Below are 23419 nucleotides of genomic sequence, written 5' to 3' on the forward strand. Positions count from 1 at the left end.
TTACAACAGGTGCAAACATTCACCGCGTGAACACTCACAAAACATTTTCATCAGTTAATAGCCTTGATTCTCAACTTGCAAAGTTTAATCACGCTTGAAATTATAAATCCACGTGACAGCTAATATTTGAATTCGCAGTTTCACTTTAAGAAGCATGTAAACAAAGGCTCTTTTCGGCGTTATTTCGGCGGTGGACGTCCATCGTAACGGTATTCACGAAGCCTCGAGCGAACATCTGGCTTGATCAGTGCGTACGTCAATTGCGTAAATGTTCCAGTGATTGTGTGCAGATGCGCGCATGCTCATTGTCAGGGGGAGTGAGAGGAGCATGAATGGAGCAAAATGGCGGATCATGTGCAGGTAAGTAAATTATTTTGTTTTGCTATTATGAAATGAATGAATTTTGATCCACTGCAGTCTAATGGTAAATGTCGAGACTTATTTCGGCGATGCGTGCGTGTTTGTTTTAAATGCATGCTTCGCCAAACGAGAGAGCTTGACTAGCATGCTTTATTGGATGCGATTATCAAGTGTTGACTTGTGGCCTGTCATCATGTTGATTTTAACTCTGTGGTCCAAGCTAACACACAACTCTGTCGCATAAGTGAAAGTTGTTTTGAAGCAAGATGCGAAGACTATCGGTTTAAGCAGCAGGAATTGGCAGATACAGAGAGATTGTTTATTTCCCCCCCTGCACGTAACTCTATAGCGACAGTCATGTTTTACATTGTAAACAAGGCATCATCTTCATCCAAACCCTTGCTGTGCAATAACTACACACTGGCCTTATATCCACAATGCGATAGTGACTCGAAATAAGCGAGTCTTTTTTCCGAGTGAAAAGACTGCTGTTAAGCCTAAAAGCGCATTTTACTGTGGTTATCTGTCATTCTGTTATTGCTGAGCGCAAATGTGTCCGGTTTGCTGAGCTCTCGCGCTGTTAGCCTGTAGCTCTCATGCTAACTCATGAGATTCTCCCGCGCGCCGTCTCGTCAAACCAAAAGCCCGAGCAGAAATGAGTTTCTATTGAAAATTATAAGAACGAAATATTCGTTACCATTCCCCGCTAGATGTATGTCGGTAATTCTTATGAAAATCATTAAAATAGATGTATTATTTGTAACACATTTATTAATTTGTAGAGGTTGAGGGTAGTTGAATTGACTCCGCTGAATAACTGACATAACTGGATGCACTTTAGTTAGCGAACCTGAAATAAACTTTTTGAGAGCTTTTCCACTAAATTATTCATATTGTTTTGCTTTTTAATCAAAATTCATTTGCAATGAAACAATATTCATCATAGTATTAAATTTAATTTACTTTTCTGATAATGAAAATGTTTAAGGGATAGTGTACTCGAAAAAAAAAGAATATTTAAGAGATATGAAACTCGAAAAAAGCAGTTTTCTAATCCAAGTTGGTAATTTTTTTCATAGTTAATTTTTTTCTTAATGAGAAACAGTGACCTTTTGTGAGTTGTTAATGGTCAACACTGAGAGCCAAAAACTAAAACATACAGGCCCAATAAAATAAATACCGGTGACTCCAATACCTGTGCTAGAAAACATTAACATTATTTACATTATTTTAAATCCACAGCTTCAGCAAATGAGTCTAAGCATGTACAGTCTTCCCAATAAATATTGTACATCTAAACTTAATCATACAAACATGTTTTTTTTCTCCCTCAATTATAGTTGTCAGTGTAAAGGATAGGATTTAAGTATCATTTTGATGAGCAATGTAACAGGCGTCCATTAAGGTAAAATTGGTTTTACATTCAGACAGTAAGACTTTCTCTATAATGATCATTTAAGAAAGGTATTCTTTGCAAGTTCTAAATAGTGATATAAGCAATCAATGACCATCGAAGTACAACATATGTCACAGTCAAATAAATAGTTGTAATGTTGTTTTGAAGTCATGCTTGCATGCGATTTCTGACCAAATATTCATGGTAAACAATATAGGGAGCATGTCACAAGTTGTCACTGAGCTAATGTGTGAATATAAAATCAATTTTACCTCGATGGACTCTTCACAAGCCTGTTATGTCGTGTTTAACGGTCATCAGCATCTAAAATCCTTGAAAGTTTTTAATATTTAGATTGAAAAAAAACAACAAAAAAAACGCATGAACATTTATGTGTATTTACGTATGCGTTATATCATCTTTGCATTAAATTCATTCATTCATTTTCTTGTCGTCTTAGTCCCTTTATTAATCTTGGGTCGCCACAGCGGAATGAACCGCCAACTTATCCAGCACGTTTTTATGCAGTGGATGCCCTTCCAGCCGCAACCCATCTCTGGGAAACATCCACACACTTATTCATACACACACTCATATACTACAGACAATTTAGCCTACCCAATTCACCTGTACCGCATGTCTTTGGACTGTGGGGGACACCGGAGCACCGGGAGGAAACCCATGCGAACGCAGGGAGAACATGCAAACTCCACACAGAAACGCTAACTGAGCCGAGCCGAGGTTCGAACCACCGACCTTCTTGCTGTGAAGTGACAGCACTACCTACTGCGTCACCTGCTTTAAATTACAAAAAGCAAATTACAGCTTGTGCGAGGTGTTCGTATGCAGAGTCTATGGGGCTGTGAGTAATTTGACATTATTCACATTATTGACATTACTCTGGCTGCCTTCATCAGTCTTACACTATTTTTTCCTTTTTTCTGAAAGTTTTTATAACATCATCGTGGAGTTTTCTTATATTATTTAAGCAAATAAGATTGTAAAAAAAAAAAAATTGTTGTCCTCTCCCATTAACTTTGCTCCCAAGTTTTCCCAACCATGACGACTTCCGCTACTGAGAAACCCAGAAATGTAAAAAGGGTCTATCATGCGTCCTCACACTCTGATGTAAACAAACAGCATCTCTGCTCTTGTGTGAATATACACACATACATCATTGTGAGAGGAAGCTCACACTCCACTCCAGACTGTAGATTAAATGTTAATAATGTAGTAAATGATGTTCAGTTTCACTCGCAAAACCTCAGTATATCACCAGGAGACCACTGTTTCAGCTAAAGATCTTAATGTACGCAAGTCACTTTTAATTTGAAAAAGGTCAGATATGTTTTGAGTAGACTTGGGGTAGTTCTATTAATCTTTTTTTAATTTTGTTGGTAAGAAATATTCCTTTAGTGATTCTCAAAATGAGTCTTAAGTGTAAATGACTTGTGTGTAAAAGTCTGCTAATAATTAAAATCATTATTTTTCTTCTACTATTTAATTGTCACTGTCATAAAAAGTGGTTTCTAGACATCGTTTAAATGTGTCACTGGTACATTAAACGCTCTAGCTTTCTAGTGTTCAAACACAGACGCTGCTTGTCATCCGTTATCTCGTGACCAACCAGTTCATGACAAACGACAAGATGGGCCATATTTGAGGTCAAAGGTTAAAGAGGTCTTGAGGTTAAACACAGTGTTGCTTATTCCCATGAAATTTAATGAAGTCGTGGATGAAGCTGTTGATAACCTGACTCTCATTTGCACAGGCACCAGTAAACATGAGCTTTCCAGTGTTGTCACGCGTCCTGTTACTCTGTAGGTGGTAAAGGAGCCATTCCATTTGCAGCAATAGATTATTAATTACCATCGGAGCAGCAGTGCATCTTAAAGGGTCCTTGAGTGTTGCTGATCACATCCTGGCATCCCAACATACTTGTGTATATATGTTATGATTATCAACTAATGTTTCAAAATAAGTGTTTATGTAATTATCTAATATGTTGTGAGGCCAATGAGGTGACTCAGCAATATTTCTTGGTTTTATCATTCAGTTCCCGTCTTGTTTAGTAGTTCCAAAAGATTGCAAAGTTTAATTGTAAATTGTGAAATAACTTTATGTATGTTCTTATCATTAAGCAAAGCATGCTATTTTTAATTAATGTGTTATAGGTTAATTGTAGGTGGTTATCAACTTTTTATTTAGGATAACCCATAAATGATGTTTTCATTTGGGTTTCAGGGTTGTCTTATCTGTTCTGTGCAGTTTTCTGCAAATACAGCTTACATGTTATCTATTGGGATCCAAATGCATTTTTTTCTGTTCTTTTAGGGCTCCTCCCTGTTCTTTTAGGGTCTCTTGATTCGTTAATCAGATCAAAATGTACAAATTTTTTATTACGTTCAAGTATTAAACTTTTCTTTAACAGGGTGTAACTCTCGGGCACCATTTCCAAATAACACTAGTATAGGCAACTGAGTTCATCAGTTCAGAATTTGTTTTGCATAATAAACGTGGAGTTTTTCATTGAGGCTGTGCATTTGTTGCGGCTGCTGTTTTTCTGCTGAGGCTGATTTTGTATAGTTATGCTCCACAAGGGAACAAAGAACTGTTTAGAGGCTTGTTGCTGCATAACACGAGTGAGCTCTTTCATTGCGCCTCTGTATTAGTGTATCACTGACTTTTTTGCCAATCACCATATAGTCTTTCATGCATGCATGAACCAGATACTCCCTCAGTGACCTAGTACAATAAATTGTGGATGTGAGCGCTGCACATTAATTTGCCTAATGGAACATAAGTGTCTGGTTTGTCATAAACGTGATGTTTAATGTTGTGATTGTACAAGAAGATACAGAAGCTTTGCTGAAGTAATATCATTTGGCTTAGGGTAGAACCTTAGCTTTGACGTAGCTGTTATGTCCAGGTTTGTTGAGGTAGTGTACTGTTACAGTTTCATAAGTGTTCTCAAATTTCAACTTAATCACAAGTTGTAAATGCAGTACTAACATGGTAAGTTTTTTTTTTTTTTGACACATTCCCTCATTTATGAGAAGTGCATATGGTTTTAAAAAATAAAAATATATCAATCATAGTTATATGAATAATGATAATTTTTGGGTCAAAAGTAAACCAAAATGTGAAATTTGATTACAGATGGTTAAGAAATTATCTACCAAAATACATCTTTTGAATGTTGTTTTAATGAAGTCAAAACATATTTGTATTTCTAATATAAAAAATAATGTGATGGCAACAAAGACATTTAAATAGCAATGACTTTTTATTGTTTTTGTTCTTTCAGAGCCTAGCCCAGCTAGAGATCCTGTGCAAGCAGCTGTATGAGACCACAGACACCACCACACGTCTTCAGGCCGAGAAAGCACTGGTGGAGTTCACCAACAGTCCTGACTGCCTGAGTAAATGCCAGTTGTTGCTGGAAAGAGGAAGTGTAAGACTTTAACTTTCTGAAAACTGTAGAACACAATCTCTCAAATGATCTAACCTCAACTATTTTTTCAAAAACTCCATTCTTCCCACATTATTTTGAGTTGAGTAAGTCTTTTCTGAATTGCGAACTGTGTTTTTGTTTGTTTGTTTGTTTGTTTTTCCAGTCCTCGTACTCACAGTTGTTGGCTGCGACGTGTCTCTCCAAGTTGGTGTCACGAACAAGTAACCCCCTTCCTCTGGAGCAGCGCATTGACATTCGTAAGTTTATAGAATCTGCCACAAATTCAACTTTAAAATTAGATCCCAATTTTTGAAATTGTCGAATTGATTCCTCAGGAAATTATGTTCTCAATTATCTGGCAACCCGGCCAAAGCTTGCTGCCTTCGTGACACAAGCCCTGATCCAGCTCTATGCCAGAATCACCAAACTCGGCTGGTTCGACTGCCAAAAGGAAGATTACGTCTTCAGGAATGTCATAGTTGATGTGACAAGATTTCTGCAGGTATGATTGATTATGAAAGTCTTTTGGTGAAGATAATATTCTTCATTTCAGAATAATACAATGGATGACAATTCAAATGCAATTTGGTTTCTTTTCGAGTGTTCATTCTTGTTAGATGTGAAGTGTTTGTCATCCAGACTAAAACAATTAGTCATGTTTTATTTGTCACTTAAATGAATTGCAGTTGAATCACAATTAATCACATGCACTCACACTAATTTAACTGATTTGGGTAAGCATTATCTAAATAAACTACATGGATTTAAAAAATGAACATTAAAGTAAACTACATATAGCATATTTTATAATATGCTGTAACAAATTTGAATGTGCATTTTTTTTTCTTTTTTAATTACAATGCAATCGTAGAAATTACATGAAACATTAGGTCATGAATATTTACCTTAAATCTTAGTGTATTTACCAGTAAGTTTAGTGGAAAAATGTGTATGAATATGAACCCTGTTTATAGTACTGTATGCAATTAAAATTGTTAAAATTGGTATCGGCCATAATATCTTATCAGTGCATCCCTAGTAAACTTTTGTAAATGTTTATTGAAATCATCTTGTTTGCATAATAAAATTGAACTACTTTTGTTGTGAATATAAGCATTGTTGCTTATGGTGTATTAAAGGTATAGTGCACCCAAAAATGACAATTCTGTCATCATTTACTCACACTTCATTGCCCAGTTTGATTTTCTTTTTTCTGTTGAACTCTAAAGAACATATTGTGAAGAACATTGAAAACTTTTAGCCATTGACCTCCATAGTATTTGTTGTTTCTACTATGGAATTCAATGGCTATAGGTTTTCAGTCTTCTTCAGAATATCTTTAGCAGAATGAAGAAACTCATAAAGGTTTAAAACCGCTTGAGTGTGAGTAAATGATGAGTAATTTTTCATTTGCTTTGTTAAACTATCTCTTTAAATCATAAAATTAAGTTTGTATTTTTAACATGGTGTTTTGTTTTAGGATAGTGTTGAACACTGCATCATAGGAGTCACAATTCTGTCCCAGTTAACCAATGAGATTAACCAAGTAAGTTTCTCCACTCGCAGCATTATATCTGTACTTAGTCTTTATGCAATTCTTGATATTTATTAATAATAATTATTTATAAATTATTATTTTCCTGTTTTAAAGTTACTTTAAAAGTTAATGACTGGTTTCTTCAACATTTTGGTCCTTCAGGCAGACTCGACACATCCGCTTACAAAACACAGGAAGATTGCGTCATCATTTCGAGATTCCTCTTTGTTTGACATCTTCACCCTGTCCTGCAACCTCCTCAAACAGGTGAGGCTAATGTTAAACAATTCATGTATGTCAACTGTATATTATCATTCTCAACCGCTGAACGGTGTGTTAAAGATTGAATGGATTGTTCACTCTGCTTGCAGGCGTCTGGGAAGAACTTGAACCTGAACGATGAGAGCCAGCATGGGCTGCTCATGCAGTTACTCAAATTGGCCCACAATTGCCTCAACTTTGATTTCATCGGAACATCCACCGATGAGTCCTCAGATGATCTGTGCACCGTCCAGATCCCCACCAGCTGGAGATCAGGTACGCTGATGTTCTTTGGTGAACAATTAATGAATGTATGAATGGCGCAGCTGTGTTCCAGTACATTTTAACAGGCTGTATTCAAGAGATGTTTAAATTAAACATTTAGTTTAGTGTTTTAGAAATGTTTTATATATATATATATATATATATATATATATATATATATATATATATATATATATATATATATATATATATATATATATATATATATATATATATATATATATGTATATGTGTTATATATATAAATGTTTTATATATATGTATGTGTATGTGTGTGTGTGTGTGTGTGTATATATATATATATATATATATATATATATATATATATATATATATATATATATATATATATATATATATATATATATATATATATATGTATGTATGTATGTATGTATGTATGTATGTGTATATATATATATATATATATATATATATATATATATATGCTGTTAATCAATTAATCACATTTTTTTTGTAATTAATCATGATTAATCACAAAACGCTGTATTTATTACAGAAATAAAAACACAGGCATTTAAGTGCCATTTGAATTTCAAAACAATCAATGCCAATAACAAACAAAAATTATTTTCATGTTGGATTCTAAGTGGACTTCACACACACACAAACACAGACAGACAGACAGACAGACAGACAACGCGCGCAGTGGACCCGGTGAGCGAGGGAGGGATCCCTTCAGATTCATCAACACGCATGATCGCGTTTATCAAATTTGCTTAAAACTAAGCGTTTTAAAGTATGGCTGTATTTTACAAGCAAGGATTCTGACACAGTACATTTACATGGACACCAATACTCTGCTTTTATGATTAAGATAATATTGATTAAGAGTCTACCATGTAAGCAGTGATTTTTGATTACCTTAAAGAATCACATGAGTCCCGAAATACGGAGGTTTTTCTTTCCGTTCGCCATGTGGTATCAAATTTCATTAAAACATCCTGAAAGAAAATATGCTGAAAGTGAACTGCTGAACAGCAGATAAAGTCTAAAGATTAAAAGAGAAACATCCGAAATGGCATGAAATTCTGGAGGAAACGCAAAATAGTCTGGTGATGCGGCATTAATTGTTTTATACTAAAACTTTCCTTTTAAAAGCACGTCCTTGGTCTTATCCAAATTTCTTTGCACGTTAAACACACGCAGGGCCGGAGCAAGCTGAACTGGCGCTCTAGGCAAATGGCAATCCCGCCGCACTCAACCCGAAAGTGAAAAAGAAAGTGATCGGTTTGCTGATGAAAGAAAGGACCGTGATGCTGCGTTCACTATTCGCGCGTAAATAGCCGCGTGAACATTTGAGTTTACTCGCTTCATTCGTGCGTCAAATCCGCTTCATTCACGCATCAAATTCACTTCAGAACAGATGCGGATTCGCTTGATGGGCAGGGCTTCTGTCTGCCCGGTGACTCTAGCATCATAGCTAAATGGGTAACATGGATTTTGTTGTGAAAATAACTGTTTATGTGCTTTATGAAGGCTGAAAAACAGCGTCGATACGTTTCGGGCCGTGTATGAGTCCACTAGATCATAGTTGCATCCAGCTCTGAGCTCATAAACTATTCCAGAAATTTAACCTGGATGATGGAGGCTTTCAGCTGTGCTTCTGACTGAGCCCAGCCCAGTTTGATGAACTTTTTGTCTGTGTCGGGTGGAGGATTTCCCCCGGGACACCTACAACAGGTGTACGTCACAATCACGCCCCCACAAGAGTAAGCTTCTGATTGGTTAACACGGTGCGAATATCCGCTGAAGTTCAGACTTTCAAACGCAAGCAATTCGTGCGAAATGTGCGTCAAACGCTTAATTCGCGCATATCGCGCCGCAGGAATGTCTATTCGCGCGTTTGTATTGACTTAACATGTAAATCACTTACGCTTGACGGGCGTTCCTGCGCAACTGCGTTATTAGCCCCCCTGTTTAATTTTTTTTTCAATTTCTGTTTAACGGAGAGAAGATTTTTTTCAACACATTTGTAAACATAATAGTGTTTATAACAAATTTCTATTAACTGATTTATTTTATCTTTGCCATGATGAAAGTAAAAAAAATTGACTAGATATTTTTCAAGACACTTCTATACAGCTTAAAGTGACATTTAAAGGCTTAACTAGGTTAATTAGGTAGGATAGGGTAATTAGGCTAGTTATTGTTTAGCGATGACTTGTTCTGTAGACTATTGGAAAAATATATAGCTTAAAAGGGCTAATAATTTTGACCTTTAAATAGTTTTTTAAAAATTAAAAACTGCTTTTATTCTAGGCAAAATAAAACAAATAAGACTTATCAGAAATAATATTAGACATACTGTGAAACATTTCTTGCTCTTAAACATCTTTTGGGAAATATAAAAAAAAAAAAAATCAAAGAGGGGTTAATAATTCTGTTTGCTTGCGTGCGTGTGTATGTGTGTATATACATGTATGCGTATATGTATGTGATGGCTTCATTGTGAGGTTTTGTTAACTTTTTAATTTTGATAGTTTTATTAAATTTATTTATTTTAAATAGATTTTTAAATATTTAAATAATCACGTTCCAATGCTGTTTTCTGATTTAATCAGTAGGCATCAAGCCTCTTACAGAGTCACACGAGCAACTGCTAATGGTGACTGTCTTGTACTAAAGTGTAAGACCTTTTTTGGTCAATCTTTTTTTTCTCTGTTTAGGGAACCAAATTTTAGAATGCTTTACCTGTTAGCCTAAAATTAGAACGCACTATAAATGTTTTTTGTAGTGTTCTTTAAAAAGTGGTTAAAAACAAAATGGCAGTGTTTGCACAATTAGTCTGCTATTAGTTTATTCAATCATGCCACCTTTGCCTTAAAGCATTTTTATGTAAAGAGTTATGATGTTGTGTATATGTGTTTATTTGATTTTTATTTAATGTCAAGTGTTCTATTTAGTGACAGGTGTTGAGAATTAGCAAGTCTGCTAAAACATTTAAACATGCATTTGGTTGTCCAGTGTAATCGTGATGTCCATGTCAAATAAATAAATAACAACTTCCAGGAATCATTAAAATGTATTTAATTAGTTTTATCAAAAATAATCAGCTGTTTTTTTATAAATAAGAAATGTGTTTTGTGCAACAGGTCAGCATATTAGAGGGATTTCAGAAGGGTCGTTTTTTTTTTAAAGAGGAAAAATAAATTCAAGTGGTGTCAAATGTGATAATTAATCAAATCTTCAAGAACATTTGCTTGCTTATTACATCTTTTTTTACTATTTAAAAATACAACATTTTGTTGGCTCCTTTTTTTACTGACAGTGTTTAATATAGAATTAGGCATTTACGCTGAATTCATGTTTAATTTTGGATTTTTTTCTCTCATCTGCAGCCTTTTTGGATTCCTCAACCTTGCAGCTGTTTTTTGATTTGTATCATTCCATCCCTCCCTCGCTGTCTCCCTTGGTGAGTGTCAGATAAACAGCATGACATGCGTGTGAAGATAAACAAGCCTTCGCCTTATAGATACTGTTGGACTCTTCCCAGTAGTGTCGGCTGTTAATAACTGTCTGTCTGGTTCACCTTTCAGGTTTTGTCATGTCTAGTCCAAATAGCATCTGTCCGGAGGTCTCTCTTCAACAACGCAGAGAGAGCAAAATTCCTCTCACATTTAGTAGATGGTGTGAAAAGGATATTGGAAAACCCTCAAGTACGCCATTCATCTTTATATTTGCATGAAATGCTAGTTGTTATTATTATTATGTAGTTGTCAATATAGTGTTTATTTTAAAAAAATGCTTTTTATAGCATGATCTCTCTAAAACCTATATTGTGATTGGCTGGTAGGTCTGCATTTAAAACTATTAATATTATGTATTAATGCAATTCTTCCATTGAAGCACAGACATGTAGAGTAGGGCTGTGCAAAATGTATCGTCTATGATATTATCATAACTGTTGCTTTGATGTACAAGCTGATGTTAAGTATGCCACTCTAGTGTTGTGCCAATAACTAATAATATTGTGATTTTTTTTTTTTTTTTTTTTTAAGATAATCAGAGATATCCCCAATAGCTAATGCATTTTATATCTAGGAGTTTTATGTCTCATATGTAGAAGCAAATTTCAGAGATAAGGCATTAATGCAGCATTAAATGCCATGAAATTTTTACTTTCACTTTCTTAAAGAATTGACCGTTTTGAGACTGATTTGCATTGTCACAATTAGGACTGTCTTTCTGTACCAGTTTAACAAACTTGAAGTTTTTACTGAGTAAGTTTTATTTTAAATACCTCATTGTCTGTTGTTGTTTTTCGGCAATGAAACTTGCTGCAATCCACTATCAGTTTTAGTTTCGACTTATTTCTCAGCATCTTGGGTGTAACGTTGCTATTTTTGAAGTAATTAAGCTCACTGCTTTACTTTTAGCAGAGAGACGCCACACAGATGCAGGTATTTCACATACGCTTCTCTCTTGGACCTGCTAATGAATACAGATGACTACTTTGTATTACTTTTATAACTTTGTCTGTTCTAAAGTGGACAGAATACTAGATCTAATGAGTCAAAACAGACACAATTATCATTCAGGTCAAATACTGTGGTGCAGCTTATAATAATAGCTATACGTTAACATTCCTGGCAAGTGATCTTGGTATAAGCAGAATTATCTACAGGGAGGTGCGATTACATTATTTTAATGCACTTTGTGAATGCAACCTCCCTCAGGCCAACATTTGCTTTTTCTCTTTTCATTATATTATGAATGGGATAAATGGTGTAATGGACTTTTATCCATAGGTTATTTCTTATTTATCAGTATTTTGTTAATTTGCCAAAATGGCAATATTCATGATTGTTTTTTTTTTTTTTCACATTTGACTGCAGAGTTTGTCAGACCCGAACAACTACCATGAGTTCTGTCGACTGCTGGCTCGTCTTAAGAGTAACTATCAGCTGGGAGAACTAGTTAAAGTAGAGAACTACCCTGAGGTCATAAGACTGATCGCTAACTTCACCGTAACTAGTCTTCAGGTAAGCAAAACACTTGGGCGCAGTCCCAATTCTACCACTTAGCCCTTTTCCTTTCCCCTTACGTGAAGGGATAGGGGTGTCCCGATTCTCTTTAGCTTGATGGCGTAGGGCTAAGGGGAAGGGGTATATACCTCTTCGAATGGAGATTTTTGAGGACCACACTCAAACCCAAGGCTTAAGAAAATTTCCCAGTGTACACCAGCCATAACGGCAGCATAGCTGCACCCAGAAGTAAGGAGATCCAGAAATTAGTATTTTTTTGTTATAATTATGAATTTTTACAACATACGAACGTATGTTTTAATACATTCACAACCATGTTTGTGTTTTCTCGTCATGATTTTTTTTTTTTTAAATGTAAAATAAAAATTGCTAAATTTCGCCATCTATAATCCATAATTATAACTCTTGTATAGCAGTCCCACAACATTCTGACACTCAAATACCCTGTCAGAAAAGACTAGTGGCTGGGAATGACCTTTTTACAGTGTCTGCTATAATGTTAATGTTGGTTTTTATGTATTAAACGATGAGTATGGCCACTGTGTAAATGCACAGTACAGTTACGATCTTATTGCCACATTAGATCATTATGATGACATAATATATGCCTTCAGTGATTTCCTGAAGATAAATACCAAAAAATATCACAACTGGAATAACTACAGCAGTCGTTATTGTCTGCTCTCTTAAGAAGCAAGAAATCGCAATGACATAGGATGACGTGTGCAGCTCTTGCAGTGGTGTCTCATTTCTTAGGGGTAAATTTTGAAGCCTTTTCCCTTCACACTCTGTTTCAAGGGCCAAGGGAAAGACATGGGGTACAAAAATAGAATTGGGATTGGGCCTTGGTGTGCTTAACTTTAAGGCAGTTCATTTTTCCACCATCAATTGATAAAATGAAAATAATACGTGAAGATCAGCTTTTCGAAGACTAATAATAACTCTGATGTCCACCAGCACTGGGAGTTTGCCCCCAACAGCGTGCACTATCTGCTGAGCCTGTGGCAGCGATTGGCAGCATCTGTCCCTTATGTAAAAGCCACAGAGCCCCACATGTTGGAAACCTACACCCCTGAGGTGACCAAGGCCTACATCACATCCCGCCTGGAGTCCGTGCACATCATTCTGAGGTAAAGCGAGCCATATTTAAAGACATTTAAGCATGAATGTGATTAATGTGATTGTTCGGATGTGAATGATTTTGATTGATTATTTATTAATTAATTGTCAATAATTATTTCTATCTACACATTATTAATGGTCAGAATGCATAGGCTTATTTATATGCATAGTTTAGGAGCGAATGTGACAGACACATTTAGCATATGCAGGTGTAAGTTAAAGGGTTGATTCACCCAAAAATATAAATTTTGTTATTAAATATTAACCGTCATGTTGTTTTAACCCCTGAGACCTTTGTTTATTCTTGGAAAAAATGAAGAAATTTTAGATGAAATCTGAGAGCTCTCTCATTCTCCAAAGATGGTGTTTCCAAGATATTTCAATTCCAGAAAAGGAACCAAACTATTATTCCATGTCACTTTAGTGGTTTAAGTGTAATCATAATAAGCTCCCACACCTTTTTTTATATTGCTCTTAGTAAATGTGCACACTGATGAGGAAGAAAGAGATCCACCATTGGAATCATTTTAATAAATTGATGTTTCTAGTGTTCCTAAATGCAATTTCCATTGATGTAGGGACGGTCTTGAAGACCCGTTGGACGATGCTGGACTGGTGCAACAGCAGCTGGACCAGCTGTCTACTATTGGCCGGTGTGAGTACGAGAAGACCTGTGCGCTGCTGGTCCAGCTCTTCGATCAGTCGGCTCAGTCATACCAGGAGCTGCTGCAGTCCACTAACTCCAGCACTATGGACATCGCAGTTCAGGAAGGTAAGCTCAAAACATCTTGTCTTTCTTGATTCACAATTTTGACACAACATTTATGTGATGTGTGTGTGTTTTTCAGGACGTTTGACATGGCTAGTGTACATCATTGGTGCAGTCATTGGTGGAAGAGTATCGTTCGCCAGCACGGATGAGCAGGATGCCATGGATGGAGAGCTTGTGTGTCGGTGAGGAACTTTAAAAAGTTCAGACCAGGATGTATGCTTGGCATAAACGTATTCTCCACTTTTATATATACAAATTATTTATTGGGCTCATACAACGTGATAAATGCAACAGAATATACTGGCTTTTTTAATCAAATAACACCAGTACAAAAGTCAAAGATAAAACGTGGTTAAATGTTTTTATTTGTCTTCTTTTTCAAGTTTTAAAAATAGAATCTATGTTTGGTTTGGGGTTAGAATCACATCATGAGTTTTTGAATCATGAATCAAATTAAGCATGTTTCAAACCAGCATGACAAATCTACAAAACCAACAAACAAAGCAGACAAGTACAATTTATTTTACTCTGTGACTTTTTTTTTCTTTTTTTAACTTCGCAGTTAATTCACAAATTAAAAACATCCACAATCAGTCCATGTGCATGCTGATCTGTGGATCATATTTTGTAAAGATCATGAATCTACTGCGATCCATTTAACCCATAGTATTTTATAATACTGATGCAATTATCGTTCGCACTTGTTTTATGTGGGGGTATTTTTGTTTTTGACAGTATAATCATTTGAAATCATATTTTCTTGTACTTTATTGCTTAAAGTCCACATGAACTAGAAGCTACAATTTTTAAAATATACGTAATCTGACAATTTAACTGAAAAACATGAAGTGCATTGTAAGATTTTAATTTAAGATTAGAAGAACATCACAAGGCTACCAAGGAACATAATTTTATGCCCTAGTTGTGTTGAACCATGAATTTATACCATTAGTCAACCGTCAGAGTACCAAGTTTTAATAAAGTTTCATTAAAATAAGTCATTTGTACATCAGGCTGTCTTGGAGCTGAATAAAGTCTGTGTAAAATGTTTTTTGTCTCTTTGTAAGGAGTATTAATCTTGCTGTTATGCAAGAAAAAATTCAGATGCTAGTCTGGAAATAAAGTTTTGTTTTGTATTGTATTGTATTGCTTTAAATATTTAATTTTTCCTCATTTTTAGAGTTTTGCAGTTAATGAACCTCACAGATTCACGACTGGCCCAAGCAGGAAATGAGAAGCTCGAGTTAGCCATGCTAAGTTTCTTTGAACAGTTTCGCAAAATCTACATCGGTGACCAGGTGCAAAAATCATCGAAGGTAATTGCAGTTTGTATTGAAGTTTTAGTTTATTTGTTTTATGGGCATGGACTTCTTTCTGGTTGAGGTTTATTTAGATGGCAAATCTACAAAAACCTACCAAATTACAGGTTTCCCCTAACTGTTTTTCTATGAACTCTCTGGGTTGTTGAATATTTTTGATGATGTTGTGCCTGGGCTTTGAAGAGAGACAGTTGATTCAGCTCTTTTTGCATGCTGTAGTTGTGGTTTCACTCTTTTAATCTGGCTTTCTAAATGGTCATGTAGGTTTGAAAACAAATAGTTTTTTTATGTTGGAGATGAAAGTGTCCTTTCTCAACTCACCGGAAAGCTCAAGTTTTCTCTCCTGTTGCTCAGATTGCAAACTGTGAACATAAGATAAGTGCACCTAGAGAGAATTGCTAATCTGCTAAACATGTTTAGTTCTGCTTTAGCCTTTTTACCCTTAAAAGTCTCCTAAGTTTCCTAAATGCAAAAAAAAGGTGTACGACAAGGTGTTTGAATTGGTTGTATTAGTTTCACTGAAAATTTGGGTACAGTGTCTCAAATGGCACACTTAAATTGCACCTTAGAGACGCATAATTCACAGTGTACAATTACCCAGCAGCCATTGCAGCAAGGTGTAGACTCAAGAGAAGGGTGCTATTTGGGACTGGACCATGATTGCAATGACAAATTCAATAATTTATTTTTCAAAATGTGCATCATTTGCATTAGTAAAATAATTGTTTTTGACAGTTTTTTTTAATAAATAATTTTAGCTGCTTTATCCCCATTTTCCACCAAATATATAGTTTATGGATATGTGAGAAACCCCTTGTAAAATGTCAAAGTTGCTTCATTTCCCAGCCAGCTGTTGTTTTGTTTGATATTTGTCATCTTTTATAATAATGTAATTGCTGTTGTAATGATATGTGAGCTTAAATTTTCACTCACTTTGAAAGAAGTCAGCAACAAAGTATTTAAAGTCTAATATCATTCACTGTATGATGAAGATGGATAAATGGATGGATGTGTATCAACATATAATTAAAAAATAACACACAAGCATGTTCTTTTTTTTCCAAATATGAAAACGTGAGCTTGATTTACAAATCTGGTATTGCTATTTTTATAAATGTTCAACACGATGAATGTAATGCAAGAGTTTTACTTTAGACACAATTGTCATATTTCTGTTGTATTTATTTGTATTTTTGTATAGCTCCAAAACATTCCCAGAGCAGAACATTTGTGTGTTGCTTAATTCTTAAATGAATCTAAGTTTGGGCAAATAATTTGAGTCAGGGATATTCTTTCATAAATGCAATAATGTTGTTTCATCATGAATCACTATTGTGTGAGAATTGTTTGAATGAATAACTCCATGAATCACTCCTTAAGACTTGCAGCCCCCTACTGGCAGTTTTAGTGCTAAATTCATTTAAACAGGCCTAAACCTGCATTAGTACCAGCACAACAGTGCACTCAGCAAATTCTGCATTATCATTATTGAGTCCTAAATAATTTTAATTTTAAAACATATTTTATATTTTTATAATTTTAACTACTACAATTGTAAAATAAATGATGGATTTCAGATGCTGATTGGCTAATAAATCAATTGATTTAAAATGCGTGAAGTAGTACCGTACTCCAGACTAACATAGAGAGCACTGGTGCCAGATGGTGCCATCAACACCTGATTTGACAGTGTTGGACATTTTAACTATCATTAATTAAAATTATCATTACAAGTTTTTTTTTTCTATTAGATTAGCCAGAAACATTAGTTGGGATTCAGTTTGACATCAGTTCAGCAAATGGATAATAACACCAACACAACCCCCTGCAAAATTTAGTCACACTTTCAAAATAAAGTAGCAAAACATGATAGCTTATTCCCAATGTTGAGCCCTGTAGTTAAAAGCTACAATGAAAATCACCCATTAATACTATTTTTGTTTGATCCTTAGTTGTATCGGAGATTATCAGAGGTTCTTGGCCTGAATGATGAGACCATGGTACTCAGTGTTTTCATTGGTAAAATGTGAGTAGATGTCAACTACTGATTAAACATTACTTTGTCGATATGGAAGAATGCTTTTAACGGAAAGTTTTGTTTCAATGCAGAATCACCAACTTGAAGTACTGGGGACAGTGTGAACCAATCACGTCTAAGACACTACAGCTCCTCAATGACCTCTCCATTGGATATCCTTACACACCCATTGCTTGTGCACATTTTAGACAACATAATGTTAATATATAGAATGATCAGCCATTTTGTTTTTGACTGAGTGAATGTGTTCTTGTGTTTCCTTAACTCTATTTCTCACATACAGCAGTGTTAGGAAACTAGTCAAACTCAGCGCTGTCCAGTTCATGCTAAACAACCACACAGTAAGTGACTTAAAAATGCTAATTTATTTTTCCCTAAAGCAAAAAGAAAGGGGTGTTTAACCAAAAAATTGAAAATATTTTCTCTTAGTGGGTTCCAAATCTTTTAGTTTCTTTTTTTCAAAGGTATTTTGAAGCCATTACCAATTGACAAAAGCAATACTGTGGTTGTCAGCTATTCTAATGATAAAAAATTACACCTTTTTTTTGTTTTCTAAAATACTTGCATTTTAATAAATGCACATTTTTAATTATGCATGTAGTAAACTGATTTTTACTGCAAAAATAAACATTGTCTTTTTTGTTTGTGTGTGACAGAGTGAGCACTTTTCTTTCCTCGGTGTGAACAATCAGGCCAACCTCAGTGACATGAGGTGTCGGACCACTTTCTACACGGCCTTGGGGAGACTTCTTATGGTGGATTTGGGTAAGAGCGCTGTATTACAGTGTGTTTTAGTCATCCAAAATATAAAATAAAGCATATACAGCATATATCAGCATTCACACCCCTCACCATTTTCTCATTTAAATATTAATTTTCTACAGGTTGCTTTACAATAAATAGCATTATTGTGCATATAGATTAGATTAATCAGTACCTAAGCCAAAACCTGAAGGAAAACCAAAGATTTGTATTCCCAAATTACTAAATATTTAAAAAAAATAAATTAATCTAAATCGAGAAACATTAAAAATATTAAACTTTAGTTGACACTTTTTTTTAATGACTAATTTGAATTTAATTGTATTATATTTGTATTCCTTAAGTTAGGGGTTAGGTGACCAGAATCTTATTTTAATGGATATAAGTGTTTAATTTTGTTATAATGCATGAAAAAATATTGTCTATATTCACACAAATTAAATGGATAATGTTTAGAGTTTTAAAAGGAGGAGTATTCATTTATGCTGAGGACTAAGTATGATTATAACAGGAGCTGCTAAGTGATTGTTGTGTGTCTCTGGCAGGTGAGGATGAGGACCAGTTTGAACAGTTTATGCTTCCTCTTACTGCTGCGTTTGAGGCCGTCGCTCAGATGTTCAGCACTAACACCTTTAATGAACAGGAAGCAAAAGTGAGAGATTCTTTCATACTCAGCCTCATCAGTGTGACACGCAGCACATGCAAAAATACTGATTTGTTTTGATTTTCGATGATCTGACATGTTTGAGATGAACACGTGTTTTTTTTTTTTTTTCAGAGAACGTTAGTTGGACTGGTGCGGGATCTGAGGGGAATTGCCTTTGCCTTTAATGCCAAGACCAGCTTTATGATGCTCTTTGATTGGATGTATCCTTTTATATTATATTTTCTATATTTGTAATACTTAACATTTATTTTTTAGATGTTGTTTGCGTCTATTAGTCCGTATATTTAATTGTTATATTAATGCATTTTTATGTATTTGTTGAACTTAATTAAAATCAGTTGTAAACAAAGGAAATGATACAAATTTCTCATCTATTTTGAATTTTCTAAATGTTTTTTTTTTAATTCATACAAAAATGCAGTGTAATTATACAAATTAACTTCTCTGTTAGAAATATATTTTTGTATATGTATATTTCTGTAGAGTACAGAGGTAGATTCATATAATTTTAATGTTATTGCTATTTAATTTGTGTGTGTATATATATATATATATATATATATACAGATAAACAGATAGATGGATAGCTATATTTGCGCACTTTAACTGTTAAATAATTCTTTTAAATTAATTTTTAAAAATGTAAATGTAATAAATTAATAAAAAGTACATTATTTAAAATCTTTGCTTAATATATTGCTAATTAGAAGCAATATGGGGAAATAAATTCAGTTCAGTTGTGCTTCTTAACAGATTTTTAGATACCCTTCTTACATGCCCATCTTGCAGAGGGCAATAGAGCTGTGGTACCACGTGCCCGCCTGCACCACACCGGTCCTCAAACTCATGGCTGAGCTCGTCCACAACAGGTACGCTGAAGTTACATGTCACAAATGTCGTTGAGAGCTGTGTTTTAAATGTTATGTGTGATTTCAGACTCACTGAATGTGTTTTTCATGAAGGTCACAGAGATTACAGTTCGATGTGTCGTCGCCGAATGGAATCCTGCTGTTTAGGGAGACCAGCAAGATGATTACAACTTACGGTACATCCTTATTAATTACCCAATGCAGGGCTCGAAATTGCGACCGTTTTAGTTGCATGTGCGCCGAAATTTTATCTAAGTGACCTCAAAACATAATTGGGAGCATTTGTGCAAGTGCATAAAATTAATGTCATGCGACCAGTTTTCATAGCAAAATGTTCACCACATGTGTGGAATTAGGAGGCATTCACGCATTAAGCATCTTTGCACCTAAAAACACCAAACGCAGCGCTCAGGAATGGTTTAAAATAGTTGACATGTCAACTTGCTGTAGTAAACAGAGCCCGCAATGCTTGCACTGCCTTAAAGCTCTTCTTATTGGCCCGCTGTGCTAGAACAGAAAATGAATGGATTGGTTAATATCAGCTGTCAATCACTCAGTTCCCATGACAGGGAGCTACAGGTCTGGCAATGAGAGAATGAAAACAACACTGACAGATTTAGTTTTAGAAACCACCTTAAGTTACAAATAATGGCACATTTGATTAGTGATCATGTAATGAATGTCAATCCAGCATTTACACCTTTTAAAGAGTATATCAAAGACTTCCAGTGTTTAAAGTCTGCTATGAAAATGAAGCACGAGATGTTCTAACTTTATTTAATCCTTCATTTTTGTTTTTTGTTAGTTGTGATTCGAGTGTTAATATATAATAGAATCTTCATACAAAACGTGTAGTAACTAGGGTTGGGTACCGAAACCCGGTGCCATTATAGCACCGGTACCTAGGTAACCAGTACGTACCGGTATTAAATCAGCGTATGAATTTCGGTGCCTAAATTCGGTGCTGCGGCAACGACGTTACGCCTGTTTCACACCGCAAGCAAAAGCATATTCAGTTTTTTTTTATTAATATCAGTAATATTTTTGACTAATATGAAAATATTCGTAGGATTTTTTACGATATAGTTTGTAAAGTAATATTTTCTGTCTTTTAATAGGTATATTATTTGGAGACTTTACCACATTAAGTGGTTCTAATTGGATTTGCATTGTATACATTAAATTCAAGTTAAAAATGTATTACTTTCTATTTCATATATCAAGGTTTTAGGTATGATACTCCCAAAATCATTCAGCATAAATCCGCAGATGTTTACAAAAAGCAATGGCAAAAAATGTCTGCAGTTTCCGTCTGACCCTAGTTGTTTGAAATTAATTATTAAAATGTTGAGAAAAACAAATCTGTTCCTTAATTTTATACAAGGGCTTATAATGTGGCCTTAAACTGTACATAAACCATATTCAGTTTAATAGATGTTTTTTTGAATATTGCATTATGGAGGTTTATAATTGCTTTATTCATTACTTTGTACGATCATAAATGGGACTGAAATGATCTTAATGTCACTGGTGTGATGTAAAATGATTAAATCCTGGACACCTAATGTTGTCATATTTGAAGAATCATTAAAATAATTTCTTGTTCTGTCTTCAAGGGAATCGTATCCTGACACTGGGTGAGGTGCCAAAAGATCAGGTGTATGCACTAAAACTGAAGGGAATCTCCATTTGCTTCTCCATGCTGAAAGCCGTATTAAGCGGCAACTACGTGAACTTCGGCGTCTTCCGTCTGTACGGCGACGATGCCCTGGACAATGCCTTGCAGACCTTCATTAAGCTACTCCTGTCCATCCCTCATAGTGACCTTCTGGTAAAAACCATCGCCTAACAGTATCTGGAGTGTGTCCTTCATCATTCACATTGCTTGAATTTTGTTTTTGTTTTTTTTGGTTGCTTTGCTCTTCCTGCAGGACTATCCAAAGCTAAGTCAGTCGTACTACTCTCTTCTGGAGGTGCTAACTCAAGATCACATGAACTTCATTGCTAGCCTGGAGCCTCATGTGGTCATGTACATCCTGTCCTCCATATCAGAAGGCCTCACAGCACTTGGTAAGAACCTCTTCAAATTTAGATTCCCAGCTCGATGTCTTTTGCCAGTCATGGATCCCTCTCTCTGCTCTACATATTTTCCTGTTTTATAGGTAATATACTGTCCTGTCAAATTGAAGCAGCGCTTTTCAATCCTAGTACTTGCGCCCTCATGTTCTGCATATTTTGCATATCTCTTTTATTTAACACAACTTATTGAGATCAACAGCTTGTTAGAAGAGGTCCTCTTCTCTCTGACATGTCCCTATGCAGTGTGCATTGTTCCCTAGTGCCTCCTCCTTCGTTGCTCTCTACCACGAAAAACCCTTATTTCACCTTAAAACAGTCATTCATGGATTTACACAATATACTGTAAATAAACACTGCCATATTTATTTAATATGAACTGCCATTTGAATGAAACATTCTCCTTTCAAACTGAGATTATGGTGGAATGCGCAGAACCGGGATTGAGAAAATGTCCAAAAGTTTGGATATGATTGGACAAAAATGTAGATTATTGTTGTTATTATTACTTATTTAGTTTGTTTTATTTTAGTCAATCTTTGTTTGGCCTTGAATACATTGTACTATAAAAACTATTTCAATATATTTTGTGTTTATAACAGTTTATAAGTAACTGAGGCTACAAGAATGTCAGCAACCATAGAATAACACAAGATATCCAGCATTAACTTAACAACATAAACCAAATATTGACCTTTGCTCTTTTCATACTATGTGATGTTTTTTATTATTATTTAGATGAGATATTTGTGCTCATGCAGTTTTATTTATGGGTCATGTTTAGGTGAAAAGTTTGTTTTTCACAAATTCAGAATAAAAAACATGGTATGGATATATGTATAATTTGTAAATTTCTTTATTTAAAGTTTAGAGTAAACGCCTGTACTTTATGTAGGCTTTATTTAGTGTAAGCGTCCGTCTCTTCATTTTAATCTTAAAGAGAAAGTTCATTCAAAAATGAACATTTCCTTGTCAATTATTCACACTTGGGAGGTTCTAAATGTTGATACATTTCTTTCTTATGTTAAACATAAAGCAACTCTCAATGCACAAATTTCCCAGAATACTTCATTAGGTTCTTTCTAGTGATTTTATTTATACAAAAATGTATTTGTGACAAATGCTTTGTCTTCTAAAGTATGTTACATATTTAAATGAATGCATGTTCAAGTAATTTTAGTTTTACTTCATTTAATAATTAAATATGAATTAAAATGAAGATATATTGGCCATCGACTAGCCTGCTTTTCAAGATATCAGCATTAGCCTTCAAAAAAAAACAAAAAAAAAACCATTATGCTCAACCACTAATTGCAGTGCAGTGGTTTACTCTAATTTTAATTTAATACTGATTGTTCAGTATTATTTCTAGCTTAAAAATATATACTAAATAAATTGTAATGGATAATCTGCCAATTTACTGTAAAAAAATGACCATTACAATTGGCCATGAGTAATCTAGCACTAGTTGATTATAACTTCTTTACATGTA

At 34.7% G+C, this 23419-nt stretch overlaps 1 protein-coding gene across 3 annotated transcripts in view; it reads left to right on the plus strand.

The window, feature by feature from the left end:
• Positions 1 to 307: 307 nt before the first annotated feature.
• The window catches only part of xpo7 (exportin 7), a 47077-nt gene continuing 23965 nt past the window's right edge, over positions 308 to 23419 (plus strand). Inside the window, exons 1-24 of one of the 3 annotated variants that reach the window (XM_087269222.1) lie at positions 308 to 360; positions 5064 to 5210; positions 5374 to 5467; positions 5546 to 5712; positions 6691 to 6756; positions 6910 to 7014; positions 7119 to 7284; positions 10656 to 10729; positions 10854 to 10973; positions 12153 to 12299; positions 13260 to 13432; positions 14003 to 14196; positions 14273 to 14378; positions 15377 to 15512; positions 17468 to 17541; positions 17625 to 17705; positions 17831 to 17894; positions 18210 to 18318; positions 18861 to 18967; positions 19094 to 19182; positions 19744 to 19851; positions 19945 to 20027; positions 21468 to 21682; positions 21783 to 21921. In XM_087269222.1, coding sequence (XP_087125348.1) covers positions 343 to 360; positions 5064 to 5210; positions 5374 to 5467; positions 5546 to 5712; positions 6691 to 6756; positions 6910 to 7014; positions 7119 to 7284; positions 10656 to 10729; positions 10854 to 10973; positions 12153 to 12299; positions 13260 to 13432; positions 14003 to 14196; positions 14273 to 14378; positions 15377 to 15512; positions 17468 to 17541; positions 17625 to 17705; positions 17831 to 17894; positions 18210 to 18318; positions 18861 to 18967; positions 19094 to 19182; positions 19744 to 19851; positions 19945 to 20027; positions 21468 to 21682; positions 21783 to 21921 — 2782 coding nt within the window. In that variant the 5' untranslated portion in view covers positions 308 to 342. 3 annotated transcript variants of the gene reach the window in all.

Source organism: Danio rerio, chromosome 10 (genome assembly GCF_052040795.2).
Source record: "Danio rerio strain M-AB ecotype USA chromosome 10, GRCz13ab, whole genome shotgun sequence".
NCBI lineage: Eukaryota > Metazoa > Chordata > Actinopteri > Cypriniformes > Danionidae > Danio > Danio rerio.